At 39.6% G+C, this 13827-nt stretch overlaps 1 protein-coding gene across 2 annotated transcripts in view; it reads left to right on the plus strand.

Moving 5' to 3' along the window:
* Positions 1-13827, plus strand: part of LOC136620677 (protein FAM133-like) — a 35424-nt gene that overhangs the window by 8175 nt on the left and 13422 nt on the right. The window contains exons 1-5 of one of the 2 annotated variants that reach the window (XM_066595612.1): positions 1733-1799; positions 3651-3703; positions 7312-7383; positions 8376-8441; positions 8529-12336. In XM_066595612.1, coding sequence (XP_066451709.1) covers positions 8562-10001 — 1440 coding nt within the window. In that variant the 5' untranslated portion in view covers positions 1733-1799; positions 3651-3703; positions 7312-7383; positions 8376-8441; positions 8529-8561 and the 3' untranslated portion in view covers positions 10002-12336. Of the gene's footprint in view, positions 1-791; positions 852-1664; positions 1800-3650; positions 3704-7311; positions 7384-8375; positions 8442-8528; positions 12337-13827 lie in introns of those variants that run through there. The other variant, XM_066595613.1, reaches the window with a different exon arrangement.

A 13827-nucleotide genomic window follows, 5' to 3' on the forward strand; every position in this document is an offset into this window, starting at 1 on the left:
AGCCATCGCATTGATTCATCAAGCGCTGTATTGATTGGTTCTCGAGCGCTGCTCAGCCAATCAGTCATTGCTTTCTGGAGGCGGGATTTGTGAATCCAGTAACTAGGAAACAATCTTCTGTGGGCAGCCAAGGACTGCAGAAAGCCTTCCTGAGAGCAGGTTGGCTGTTTGGCAAAACGCTTTGGATCAAGGTTTTTTGGTGAGCTGTATTTTACCCTTTTAATGCCCACTTAACAGTAGACTAGCATCCTGCTCCATGGGCTGCTATTGCATTTGCGTGTGTGAAATTAGCCTAAATGCATGCTTGACAGAAGACCCGACCTCTCCTCTTTTGTCCAATTTTGCAACCAATTTATTTGCATTGCTCTGTTGCATCTAAAATATAAAATGAAGGAACTTTTTAAATAGTCTTTCATGAATTATTTCCTAGCATTACGTGTCTGCAGCTCCTTTGCAGATTTATGTGTCTCCATAGACTAAACCCCGTGCGGTCTGATCCTGCACCATACTTCCTGCTAATTGACCAAATGTCTGTTGGTAAGCGGTGGGGACAAACTGCAGAAGCGTTAAGCTCCAGCAGCTTCTGGAAAAAACCTTATATTTCATTTGTTTTGTAGATCACTAGTAAAACTATATCTGTCTGGGATGATTTAGTGAATCCTGCACTGAGCAGGGGGTCGGACCCGATGACCCTGGAGGTCCCTTCCAACTCTACCATTCTATGAACTGCCTCTTCCTATGTATAAAACTTGCAGCAGCATAGCAGTCAGTGAATTTTCTTTCTTTTGTAGGCATGTCAAGCAAGCGGGACAAGTCAGGGATCCGTTCTTCATCCTCCTGTGAAGATAGAGGTAATCCATAGGTTATGTTGTTAAAGGGTTTGTCCGGGTGTGAGGCAGCTTTCTTAAGGCTGATTTACACGCAACGGTTATCGCTCAAAATTCGTGCACACGATGGCTTTTGAGCGATAGGCGTTGCGTGTAAATGTGTGCCCCTCATGCACTTATTGCGCACTCTTCGTCCATCGCTGAGTTCAGCTCAGCATGAAAGCAGTCGGCCCGGATAAGCTGGACGGCATGCTGTGTTCTCCACGGGCAGCGCTGATAACATTGCATGCAGTCTGCTGCCCATGGCAAAAAAAAGCGATGTATTTAGAGAACAGACCATCTGTTGTTCTCTAAATACATGAAAATGAAGCTAGTTAGCTGCTAATGGGCTGATTAGCCCATTAGTACCTAATGCAGAAGGATCGCTCAAAATGATCAGTTTTTGACGATTTTTGAGCAATCATCTTTGCGTGTAAATGGACCTTTAGATACATGCCTGTTAAAGCAATAAAAACACAGGTACTTATCAGTCTTCTGCCCCTGTTATCCAGCGCTGCAGTCCCACCTTCCACCCAGTCTTTGTTGTGGAACAGATACCACCTGACCGTTGCAGCCAATCAGAGGCCGCAGCAGTCATTCTCAAGGCATCACCACTATAATGCCGAAAGCCTTGATGCCAGGGGAACGGCACCTGACTGCTGTGGACAGTTCTTAAGTGGTGTTAGAGTTTAGGAGATTTGAATTAAGGTTCTCATTATGTTTGGCGAGTAGGAGGGGTGGAGTCTCTTTAAAGAGAATGGTAATATTAACTTAGTCTGTCCTGTCTCTGTTTCTCAGGGAAAGAGAAGAGCAAAAGAAAGCGAAGCCGGAGCAGATCATCTTCAGTGTCTTCATCCTCCTCCTCGTCTTCATCCTCATCATCACATTCATCTTCCTCGCGTTCGTCATCTTCCAGTAGCAGAAGCAGTCAAGGTAGGACTATTAGACTGTATTCATAGCCACACATTTCACATCCATTTTTTAGGCTGTGTTGATATCTGCATAGGAGGCTCAGTTTGGAGCCTCCAGTACAAAAGATTGCGCTATTTTATCCAGAAAAATAGCAGGTGGCACGATGTAAACTTTATTTTCCTTCATTACAGTCCATCTGATACCATTAGGAATGAGCAAGTATACTCGCTAAAGGCAATTGCTCGAGCGAGAATTGCCCTTAGCGAGTACCTGCCCGCTCTAGACGAAAGGTTCGGGTGCCGGCGCGGGGGAGCGGTGAGTAGCGGCAGTCAGCAGGAGGGAGCAGAGGGAAGAGAGGGAGAGAGAGATCTCCCCTCCATTCCGCCCCGCTCTCCCCCGCAGCTCCCTGTCCGCCGCCGGCACCCGAACCTTTTGCCTCGAGCGGGCAGGTACTCGCTAAGGGCAATGCTCGCTCGAGCAATTGCCTTTAGCGAGTATACTCGCTCATCTCTAGATACCATTCATAACAGTGAGGTGCCAGATGTGGCACTTCTGTGATTTTCATTGTGATCGAGTCAAATACTAGAAAGCTTCAATGTAGATCTGAACGAAGCCTTATTACCTTTCCACCAACATTGCCTGTGTCTGCCAGTCGCTTTACCCATCTCCACCAGTATTCAGTTTAACCCTTTCCAATCCACTGTCTGATGTCTAAAGACATTCTGATTGAAGGTTGTGCTGCTCCGACATCGGTAGACGTCCGTCAGGGTATTCTTACTGTAGATTACTGGCCATTCTGTTGTCGGTGGGCCTCTCTGGCATGTCACATACTGTAACAGTACTGGCTCTAGCCAGCAGATGGCGCCATTGTATAATGGCAGAAAGAGAAAGCCCCCTAGGAAACTCTGAATCCAAAATTGGATTGCAAAGGGTTAAACTTCTTGCCCTAACATTCCAGGCCCCGAGCAGCACTGCACCAGTCTGCCTGTCTTTGTTTTTTCCTTTTTGTGTGGGTTTGTGCATTTTAGTTTGCGGAGAACTATTATCTTATCTGGACTTCTTCTGTGTTGCTCTTCTTCTTTGGAATGTTCTCTCCATTTTATAAAACTTATGTACAAAGCTTTAAGAGGGCTCTATAAACCCATATGTCCATAGAATTTACAATACCTAGCTAATAAGTTATACCATTAGTTCTAGTATGAATGAGTGTATGTTCCTCATACATCCTGAGTTGAGCTGTGTGAAGGCCAGACAAACGAACACCCATCTCATTGACTCATTATATGGCTTGGATGACGCCATGGAAAGGGACCCTTATTCTCCTATAGCAGTTTCTGCTTCTTCATTGGCTTACAATATCTCTGTTTATGGCACATGTGATGAGAGAACGTCACTGCACGTCTGGTTTACTAAACTTGAGTCTGCACTTATGTATTAATGTATTCTTGTTTGTTTATCCTGGCGGGTTCAGCAATGCTAGCATACCCTTGTTCCTATTGTATCGCCTCTCTTCCTTATAGATTGTAAGCTTGTGAGCATGATCCTCTCTACTTGTATGCCCATTGCAGGCTTGTATCTGATTTTAGTTTTGTCACTGTACCCTTTAACTTATCGTACAGCACCACGGAAAATGTTAGTGTTTTAGAAATACAATATTGTTCTACATCTGACCTTTGACTGTATTTATAGTTTTGCCACAAGGGGGGCGGCAGACAGACATTCATTATAAACAACTAAATGGTTGTACACGTTGGTTTCTACATGGAAAAATAATCAGCTCATAACTCTTTATATTCTTCCCTGTCCAAGATCCACAAATGGTAATTGCATTAATTTGTTTTCCATTTCTTTTTTTCCTTTTCCTACTTTTAGATTCACGGAAACATAAATCAAAAAAGGCTTCCAAGGAAAAACAGAATAAAAAGGTAATGTTTATGTTCCTCCAAATACTGTATTGTTTTTATGCCCAACGTTCATTTCTGATGATTTTTGCGATGTATCTTTTGATTGCTCCGGACTATTATTCAGGTACAGAGGTGCAAATATACATACAAATGGCAACATTCTGGCGTCCTGCACCCAACACTAGGGAAAGTTTAGAATATTGCTGCATAGTGTTTATACATTGAACAAAACAGTAAAGCCGCATACAGTAAGCTCCCCCTAGTGTTAGCTGAAGGCAGCTAGAATGGCTGCTTTTTCCGGGACAGACAAGCATCTCTCCTGCAGGAAAAATATGGTATAAAAGGGCCTTTTTAATGTGTTTTGAAAATTATTAAAGGGGTTATTCGACAAACATTTGTATCTGCAAAAGCAAAATAACATGTCATTTTATGTAATATTTCAATATGAATTGTTTAAAGAAAGTTATCTTGTTCCGAGATAACTTGCATTCAAGTAAATTCTAGAGTCCCCTGGCATTTCCAGAGACCCTCTAATGCTGCATCCACCTTTCTCAGCAGTTTAGAGTGAACACGCATGCACTGTTTATCTACTTTTCTTCTCTGCATCGGCGTTGCGGAGGGATTCCTGATGATGACATGGCTCTATGAATATTCTTCAGCTTCTTCTCTACTTTGTCAGAGATGAAGCCAAGCTATTGGAGAAGATCCCATGGAGAGAAGATTCGGTGTATCTCAGCTGAGGCCTCAACATTAGTCTACACCGTCACAAGAATAGAATAATCATTTCGGCGTATGAAAGCTGAGGCTTCAACATTAGTCTACACTGTCACAAGAATAGAATAATCATTTTTTAGGGTAACATCGAAAGACTATTCTGTACTTGTCAGTGTGGATGGTGATGTTGGAGTCCCAGCACGGCTCCTTCACGACATGTTTTTGTGTTCGCTCAACATGTTTCATCGTATGTGGAACCAATAATAATATTTTACAGTATATCTGAAAATAATGAAATCTATAATTATAAGTTACATCTCTAAATCTATTTATATTTCTTTAACTATAAACACTCATCACGTAGCAATATAGTTGCAATCAAAATTATTTAATCCCCGTTGCTAATTTTTTTTTGCCAAATTTACAAACTTTCAGCTCTTTGCAAAAATCAATGTAAATTACATCTCAACACAACTGATATAACAAGTGGTTTATCCAAAATCAACACAAAATGTCACGTATAAGGACTACTACAGTTTCAGAATTATTCATTCCCTGAAGAAAATCCAACACAGGAGCACACATTTGCAAACCAGCGGTTATCTTAAGCACACCTAATGCAACTAATCAAGGGCTTCATTAGTTGCATCAGGTGTATTTGAGAGAAAAAACACATCAAATACCTGGAATGGCTAGGGCTTTGTTAGCTATGACATTTGATTACATATTAGAAATATGGCTAAGTCAAAGAGAGTGGACCAAAAAGTTAAGAGTATAGATCATTGTATTGCACAAACAAGGAAAGGCATACAAAAAGAAAGCTAAGGCATTGAATGTTTCTAGTGATACAGTTGGAAGCATATTTCACAAAATCAAAGTCACAGGATCACTGGCTAAACTACCTGAATATGACTAAAAGAGGAAACTTACCAGATCCCTAGGGAGGCAGAGGATGAGTGACTGCAAATGACCTGCAGCAAGATATGGTGACAGCAGGTAATGAGGTTTCCATTTGCACATTTAGGTGCATCCTAAATACTTGAAGTCTTCATACCTGAACTCCAAGACATACACCTCCACTGACCCAACAGCACAAGAAAAGTTGGTGCTGAAAACCATATAAATAAGCCACAGAAGTTCTGTGATTCTGTTTTGTGGAGCAATGAAACCAAACGTAAACTTTTCGGGCCTATAAATCCGTGGTATATCTGTAGAATGAAGCATACACTGAAAAGAACACTCTGCCTACAGTGAAGAATGGTGGTGTCTGCTGTGCTTCCTCAGGCACTGAAAACCTGCAGCGTGGGGAGGGCAAGATTAATTCAATCAGGAAATCCTGGAAGATGTCATGTCTTCTGTGAGGAATCTGAAGCTTGTGCATCATTGGTCCTTCCAAGAGGACAATGATCATAAACATACCTGTTAGGTGTGCTGCTGGGATCTGTAGTTCTAAGCTTCCTAGCAGCACAGCCCCCACAGGGTTAATTGATTGAGCTGGCTGGGTGTGGTACTTCACCTGGGAAGTACCACACCCAGCCAGCTCATTCAATTAACCCTGTGGGGGCTGTGCTGCTAGGAAGCTTAGAACTACAGATCCCAGCAGCACATGTAACAATACCTCAAAGTCTACCAAGTCTTGGTTTTGGAAGGAGTCTTGGAAGTTTCTGCGGTGGCCGTCAGTCACTTGACTTGAACCACATAGATAATCTTTGGTGGGATTTGAAGAGGGAAGTTGAAACATGCAAACCCAAGAATATTCGTTAACTGGAGGTCATCGCTCATGAGGAATGGGCTAAGATTTCTCATGTTTGCAGAAGGTCATAACAGAAAATGGGTCCTTTACTATGTACTAAAGGTGCTTGTCATGAAGGGGTTAAATATTTTTGAGATTGCAGTAGTCATTTTGTGTTGATTTTGCAGAAACCACTTGTTATATTAGTTGGGTTGAGCTACTTAAATTGTTCTTATTTGATGTTTTTTTTTGTAAACAGCTTAACATTTGTAAAATTGGCAAATAAACCTAACTTTGATAGTAACTGTATTTGCAAAACTCAACAACTAAAATTCTGGATGGAATAGCTTTATAAAAAATAACTGGCTACGAAAACTGCTCAGTGCTCTCCTTTTTACTACAGGTCTTTGGAACATAAGAGGTTGTGAATAAATCACCTTTTGCTTTGCAATACTTTCCACACTTCTCCCTCGTGTCCTCATGATTCGGCCAAGTGTCCTCAGACTTGTTTCAGTTTGCTTTGTGCCTGTCAGCGTTCCTGTGAAATACTCCACTGTGCTTTTACTAGATATACAGTCAACCTTTCCTCGCCGGTTTCATGTTATGGGCCCAGAAAGGCTAATTGATTCCGTTCAACCTTCACAAAATGTATTTGCATCAATTGCATCTTGAAGGAATACCCTAGTACTACTTATGTCTGCTCCGTGATACCTTACATGTGGCCAGTCGGCAGTGGGATGAAAATACAAAGGGAGAGACTTTATTAAGACTGGCATTCCATAAACTATACTGGAGAAAGATGCATCAAAATTATTAAGAGGCACAGACTGCTTAATAAGTTTGGTTCATCTTTTGCTGTTTATGCCTCAGACATTCAATGGACCCTAGCTACATTTTGTCATAGATTGGCTTTAAAATTAACAGTGGTCGCTGTGGAAAGCCGAACCCCTCCAACTAAGCCCCTCTGATTGTTATTGCCACTTTGAAAAGTAGCAATAGTAGGTAAAAAAATTGCCAGTTGTGGCATGCGCCATAATTTGCAACTTTTTTACACTACAGTTGTGACATACAGGTCTTATTGATTTTTTTTTTTGCCACTGTGTTGCTAGTTTCCTGGACATCTGGCCTAGGAATAACTCCACTCAATGCCACCATTCGAATGTATATTTTTATTTTATTACAGGTTTATATTGTATTCTAATTTGAGTGTGGACACTTGTGGTTGGATTTCCTCCGAAACGGACTGATGATAAAGGTACTTAAGTTTTTTAAAGAATTTTATTGCTGTATTTTTTTGGACTATAAGACGCACTTTTTAGCAAGAAAAAATCTTGCTAAAAAGTGACAGTCTTATACAGTGAAGTTCGCCATCCACAGGTCCTTCGAGTGCAGCAGAGCATAGTAATATAAATGGTGTGAAGCACCTTTCTGATGTCACGATTCTATGACCAATCAGATGCATGGGAGGAGACCTACCCGGACAGCAAGAGAGCATAAAGGGGAAAGTAACGTTATTACATTCTCTGCAACCATCATCAAAAGTTGCCCGCTGCAGAGCTGTGTATATAGCATAGCAGGGTATGTGTATAGTATAACAGGGCTGTGCACAAATACAGAAGATGCAGACACACCAGGTATAAGGGTGAGTTCACACACAGCAGAATTGTTGTGTAATTTTTGGCTGCAAGGTATGTATCACAATTCTGCAACAAAGTAGAGTAGATTACAATGTAAACACCATTAACTCAAAACAGTAAAAATCCTCAGATGAAAATAGTCACACTGTAGATTTTCACATTCACAGCATGCTCCCTCTTAGAAATGTGATGGCCTTTCACAGTGAGTTTTTTTTTCACTGTCATGTATGTGAAAACTGTGGGGGGGGGGGGGAGGGGGGGATTCACAGCAAATGAAGTTGAGCAGATTTTGGTACAGATTTACATGTACAAAAATTCAGCTATGTTTGCACATACCCCTACAGGAGTTGACTGCTTCCTGTTAAACTCCATACCTACTCTAATTCAACGAAAGGAGACTCTACACTGGACCACGAAAGTTAGTGACATTGACCACTACTCTTCTTCAGACCAGCAGGAAAGTTTCAATCAGTATGAAATATTTTTTTCATACTCTTGTAGTTGACTACACACAAGGGTGCGTCTTACAGTCCAAAATAATACGGCGCATAGAAATTAATATAACATTAGTAGAACAAATGTGTAAGAATGTTTGTTTTCTGTATTTCAGATATTTATTGGAAACAGAAGATAATTGTTAGAATTGTTCCTTCATAAAAAAAATTCTTACATTCTGGTAAGTCTTATACAGGATACTAAAAAAAAAAAAAAAACTTGGGAGAGAAATTAAAAATTTGTAATAATTATTTATTATATATTACAGGTTGGTTAAAAAGTTCATCTCTTCAGTTCAACTATGCCTTCGTGTGTAATTAAAGGTTGTTTTAACACATGGAAACTAAAAGAATCCCAGGTTATCCTACACGTCTTTCCCAAAGATAAGGATGGAATAAGATTGTGGCTAAACCAATCACCGCAGCACTTTCCCAATGTCGAAGAGCTGGTTGAAAAAATATATGCTCAGAATAAATATGGTACTGTTAGACTCTGCTCAAAACATTTCAGTGACGAGCAATATTTCCATGAGGGATCAAAACGAAGGCTAAGGCCTAACGCTCTTCCCACCATATTCACGACTGAAAGTTTATCTGAGAAAACTGCAAAAAAAGGCACAAAAAGAAGAAAAAAGGCTGCAAGTCCTGATCCTTCCAATAGTAATGAAATGGACGAAGGTGCATCAAGCAGTGTTCTGTTTTATCCACAAACGTCTGACGCCAGTAACACCATCATCCAGCAAATTATACCATCACATTTACAGATTGTTCTTCCAAGTACAAGTCTATTGACTTTGGATAAACCCAAAATGATTGACAAGGCGGTAGACACAGATATGTTCATTACTAAAAAATGCCAAGCTGTTGGGACCTATCCCATGTTGGGGAAAAGAAATTTCGCCACCCAAACAAAGCCTTGGAAGGGAAAATCTCAGGGTGTGCTTTGTACCATTTTAATGCCAGATTTACCAAAATCTAACCAGGGAATATTCCAACCTAAAGTTTGGCAAACTGAGAAGATCTTGCCAACTTATGTGGGCACCACAAAAACCTCCCCAATATTTCCAAATGAAAAGAAGTCTAATCTTATCAGACAGTTCGACCATAACAATGGATCACCATCAACCATTCCTATGGTCACTTACGCACCTGAGGAAAAGATCAAAGTTGAGAGGATGAGTCCTCCAATTGGCATAATGCAAAGGGATTGTGGACATTCTCTGAAGTCTAGCCGAGATGGACCGCTAATCTCTGATTCAACTGAAAACGTAACAGATCTCAAACTAGATAATTCTTTATGCTTTGTTAAAAAGGAAGATCCCGATAATGAAGATTCAGAGACTGAATCCAGCACTGATGACTCTGAAAAGGATGATTTGTCTACCAAAAATACTTCTGACAACTTTGAAGAAAATGACAATGATCCTGCAAATGAAGCAACATTTATAGTTCTAAAGAGCTGTTTATTCGACCTGATCAAGCTTATTCGATGTCAGTATCGTAACACATGTCATGCACCATTGACAAACGTCCAAGTCAGAACATTAGGCTCTGTGATCGCTATTGATGTTCTGTGCTGCCAGGGACACAATTCTACTCTTTGGCACAGCAAACCAATAAAAAATAAAATGGCTGTTGGAAGTCCGTTACTCTCAAGTAGGGGCCCTTCACAGCAGTTGGAGTCTTTAGAAACTGAAACATTTTTTCACAATTTTGAAAATTATGATGATCTCCCAAACTAAATACTGTAGACTACAAAAACAGTATATTTTCCAACTATTCACAAGTGGAAAAAGAAAAAGTTGCAAGTTTATCTTCAAATGTGGCTATATGGGTTGCAGGATGGATAGTCCACTCTACTTATATCATGATAGAGAGGACCGGAAAGAAAATAATGCGTTTCAATATTCAGCAGGTGGATTCTTTATTGACTTCAATATTCAATATTGAATATTGTTTTTAAGAACAACCTATATTCGATTATATAGAGACTTGCTACAAATTAACAAATGTCTCTGATGTATACCGGTGATCCTCAGCTGATTCCAAACAAGAAACCTATAAGAAACAAAGCATAGGGGAAAGAGATGGTCAGGTCTGCAGTCTCGGGTCGCCTTCTTTGGGGTGATTACCCATTAGAAGACAAGGTGGTAGCTTGATGATGCATTAGTATAGTAGGAGTTATTCCCAACAGAACCTGCCTACTGACCGGCAGCCTTTTTATTAATGTTTGTCTTTGACTGACGGATACATTTCTAAAAGCTATGCTTTATTGACACCAGTTTTTTTTTCCAGTGATCTTTACTTTCTGATACAGGTCTTTTGTAGGCTCATTCGCGGAGATGGATTCCCTATCAACACATTGGAAATAGAAAATGTGTGAGGGATATCCAGATATTTTACATCAGTTTGTTAGATATTTGGCACATAGCTAATAATGACCCATTTACACGTAACGATTGTCATTCAAAATTCGTTCAGACGAATGAATTTGAACCATAATCGTTATGTTTAATACAAAAAGATCACTCACTGTTCGTTGACTTGTCGTTATCGCTGAAACTGGCTGGTTTCTTGTTACGTGTAAATGCTCCCTGTTCAGCACTTCATGTAGCTTGTGATCCAGTCTTGCAGTGTAGACATTCTACACGAGCGCTACCGACCTTAGCGGTGACATCAGCGCTTGTACAGTTGTTTAAACGTCTGTCGTCCCGTGTAAAAGGGGCCATAAGTCTGTAGGGTTAAATATTCTCAGTTTCAGAAAAAAAACATTTCTGCCTGTACTTGTATAATGGGTAGTAGCCTCGATAAGGAAAAGGAAACCATTTTAGTGGTGTGCCAAAAATTGACCTAGAGGACTTGCGTATCTTGGTGAAGAGATGGTTGCTGGTAAAACACCATGTTACAAATGTTAACAAATAGAATTCTGGACCTCAGCCTTGCCAACATGGTGGATTGCTAGAGGACATAAAGTAGCTTAAAATATACTCCATTCTTCCAAAACCAGACTTGGTGTGAGAGTTCTTACTTTCTACTTTTGTCTATCATGGAAACTTGAAGTTTGTAACAGCGATATGCTAAAGTCTTATTCGAAGAGAATCTGTTTTGTTTCTTCTGTGGTGCAGTATTTGCTAGAACAGAAGTTTTAGTCCTAAATTTCAATGCTGGATTTAAGCAGTTTGGATCTAGCTGAATATTTACTGAATGAAGATTCCACAAAAAAAAAAAGATTGGTTTCAATTTTCTAACACAGGGAAGGCATGGGCGGTGAATCGGCTTTGGAACCGAAAATCAATGGAATTTGATAAATGGGTTGTTCAAGTTTTAAAGGTTTTAACTAAAGCATGGAATTGCAGTATTAAACAAAAGAGGCTATTCTCACACATTTAATCACCCTCTGCTATGGCCCTTATCAATTGGGTTTACATGGCCATAGCGGGCATGTGTCTGCCCCATGTAACCACGGCAGATGAATGACTTCAGCGGTCTAGTGCTGTGTACTACTAAGGTTAATGATTGCTTGCAGCAGTGACGTTTGATATATTGATATGTCCCCACTGTGGTCATTTATAAAAAGGGTAGCGGGGAGGACCAGAGCTGCTGCGTTGGATGAATAAATTTAGTGATTTACATCTTTTTTTTTTTTTTATTTACAATTTTTTGCCATAATTCATGGTTTTGTTTAATAATCTAAGTATTTTGAACAAACCCATACTCAGAGATGTCATTAGCAACAGAGAGACTACTCACTGCACTGGGTTGGAAATAACATTTTGAAAAAAGTCCGGATAAATAGGAAATAATTCATGCCTTCATATCAAGGTCCTTGAACTTTAACCACTTTGGTTTTCCCTGCTTTTTACCGTTTTAATAAGAAATATGTATAATATGTATCATCTAGTGCAAATTACTGTCATTCAGTTGTTTACTGTTGCATCAGACTCTATTGCAAACTATCTTTTGAAAATGTATGGTTCTGCTTTTTAAAAGCTTTCTTTTAGTAAAATACTTTTTTTTGGTTTAAAGTTGTCCTGTATTTTTTTAAACTTGAAATTGTGATATATATGTAAAGTATAACTGACTTTGTGAAATTAAAGCTATAGTCACACAACCAATGATTCAAAAAAATGATGCCTATCTTTATCTGTTCGGTGAACTATTTTAGAAGAAAAATATTTGTATCATATGTACATAGTGTAAATCTAATTAGAAGAACATTGTATACGTAAAACCTATTAGAAATCAGTATTTTTATTTTTTTTAATTGTATATTTTTAATATACTATGTTAATAGTCCCCATAGAAATGCAATATTTTTTTGTACTTGGAATTTACTTGAAAGTGAACTTTAAAGAAACTGCAAGAAGGGGTTATAAATAATATATAAATGCCATCATACTATACTTGGTTCTGTTCAACTTAACATTTGATATGTACTCTATAAATATCAATAGTATTTTTACTCAAAAACCTAATCTCTCTCTGGTCCTGGAATAAAATGTTGTCCCAGAACCAGAGGGAGTTTCTGTGACCTGGTGCCCTCCTTAATTGCTGTACAGCTGCTTATATTCTAGTTACTGAGGCTCTGCATCAGTGATTCAATATGGCTGAGTCGCTTCTCAGACTGCTTAACGCACACTGTCCATTGGCAATCAGCCACTGCATACTGCTTTCTGATTGGCAAGGGCTGCTCACGTGATCAGGCCTGGCCAATCAGAGCATAATGTGTTCGCCTTGCTGCTTTTTAGATTACCTGATGCACCCTGTGCATTGCTAGTCTATTTTGGATCACTGGTATGATGCTGGTGTGATGCTTTAAGAACCAGCGAATCTGTGGCTATATGGCAATAAATGAAGGCATTGGGTAATTGGAACCCCTGCCCCCCTCTTTCTAATCCCAGGACAACACTTTGTTCCAGGACTGATGCATTTCTTTAATTCCAGATCAAGATATTCAGTGTGTGCATCATAATAGTAATGAAATGCACTATAGTTCCCATTTTGATCCCAGTAGATCTAAAGTTCAGATCACATATGATGGTATGGGGGTACTCTTAGCCTTTTGTGGACCGTTCAACAAACCTAACCGGCAAATTGTAAAGTTCTAATAGAATCCAGAAAAAGTTACATTACAATATCATAAGAGTGAATACTTAGGATGTGCAAATTAAAAAAAAAAAAATCACATAATACAAATTTAATCAACCCCTGTACCCTTTTGTTTTAAAGGAGTTCTCTGGACATTTACTATTGATGACAATCCTCAAGATAAGTCCTCAATAGTTGATCAGCCAAGATCCACTGCTCAGGATGGCAGCTCCTTTTTTCAGACCAGACAACCAATTAAATATTTTCAGTTCCACAATACATTATGCATAATAGCCATTTTTTAAGGGCTTTTATGAGAATATACTATTGACTTATCCTCAGGATCAGTCATCAGTAGCTGATGGTTGGTCCTCAGTTGTCAACCCCAGCTGATCGGGCGCCCTCTGTCAACACCACAACACATGGGTACTGAGCAGAAGCAGTTAGCTCTGACCCCTGTGCAGTGACCAGTGCTCATAA

This window comes from Eleutherodactylus coqui, chromosome 3 (genome assembly GCF_035609145.1).
Source record: "Eleutherodactylus coqui strain aEleCoq1 chromosome 3, aEleCoq1.hap1, whole genome shotgun sequence".
Classification (NCBI taxonomy): domain Eukaryota; kingdom Metazoa; phylum Chordata; class Amphibia; order Anura; family Eleutherodactylidae; genus Eleutherodactylus; species Eleutherodactylus coqui.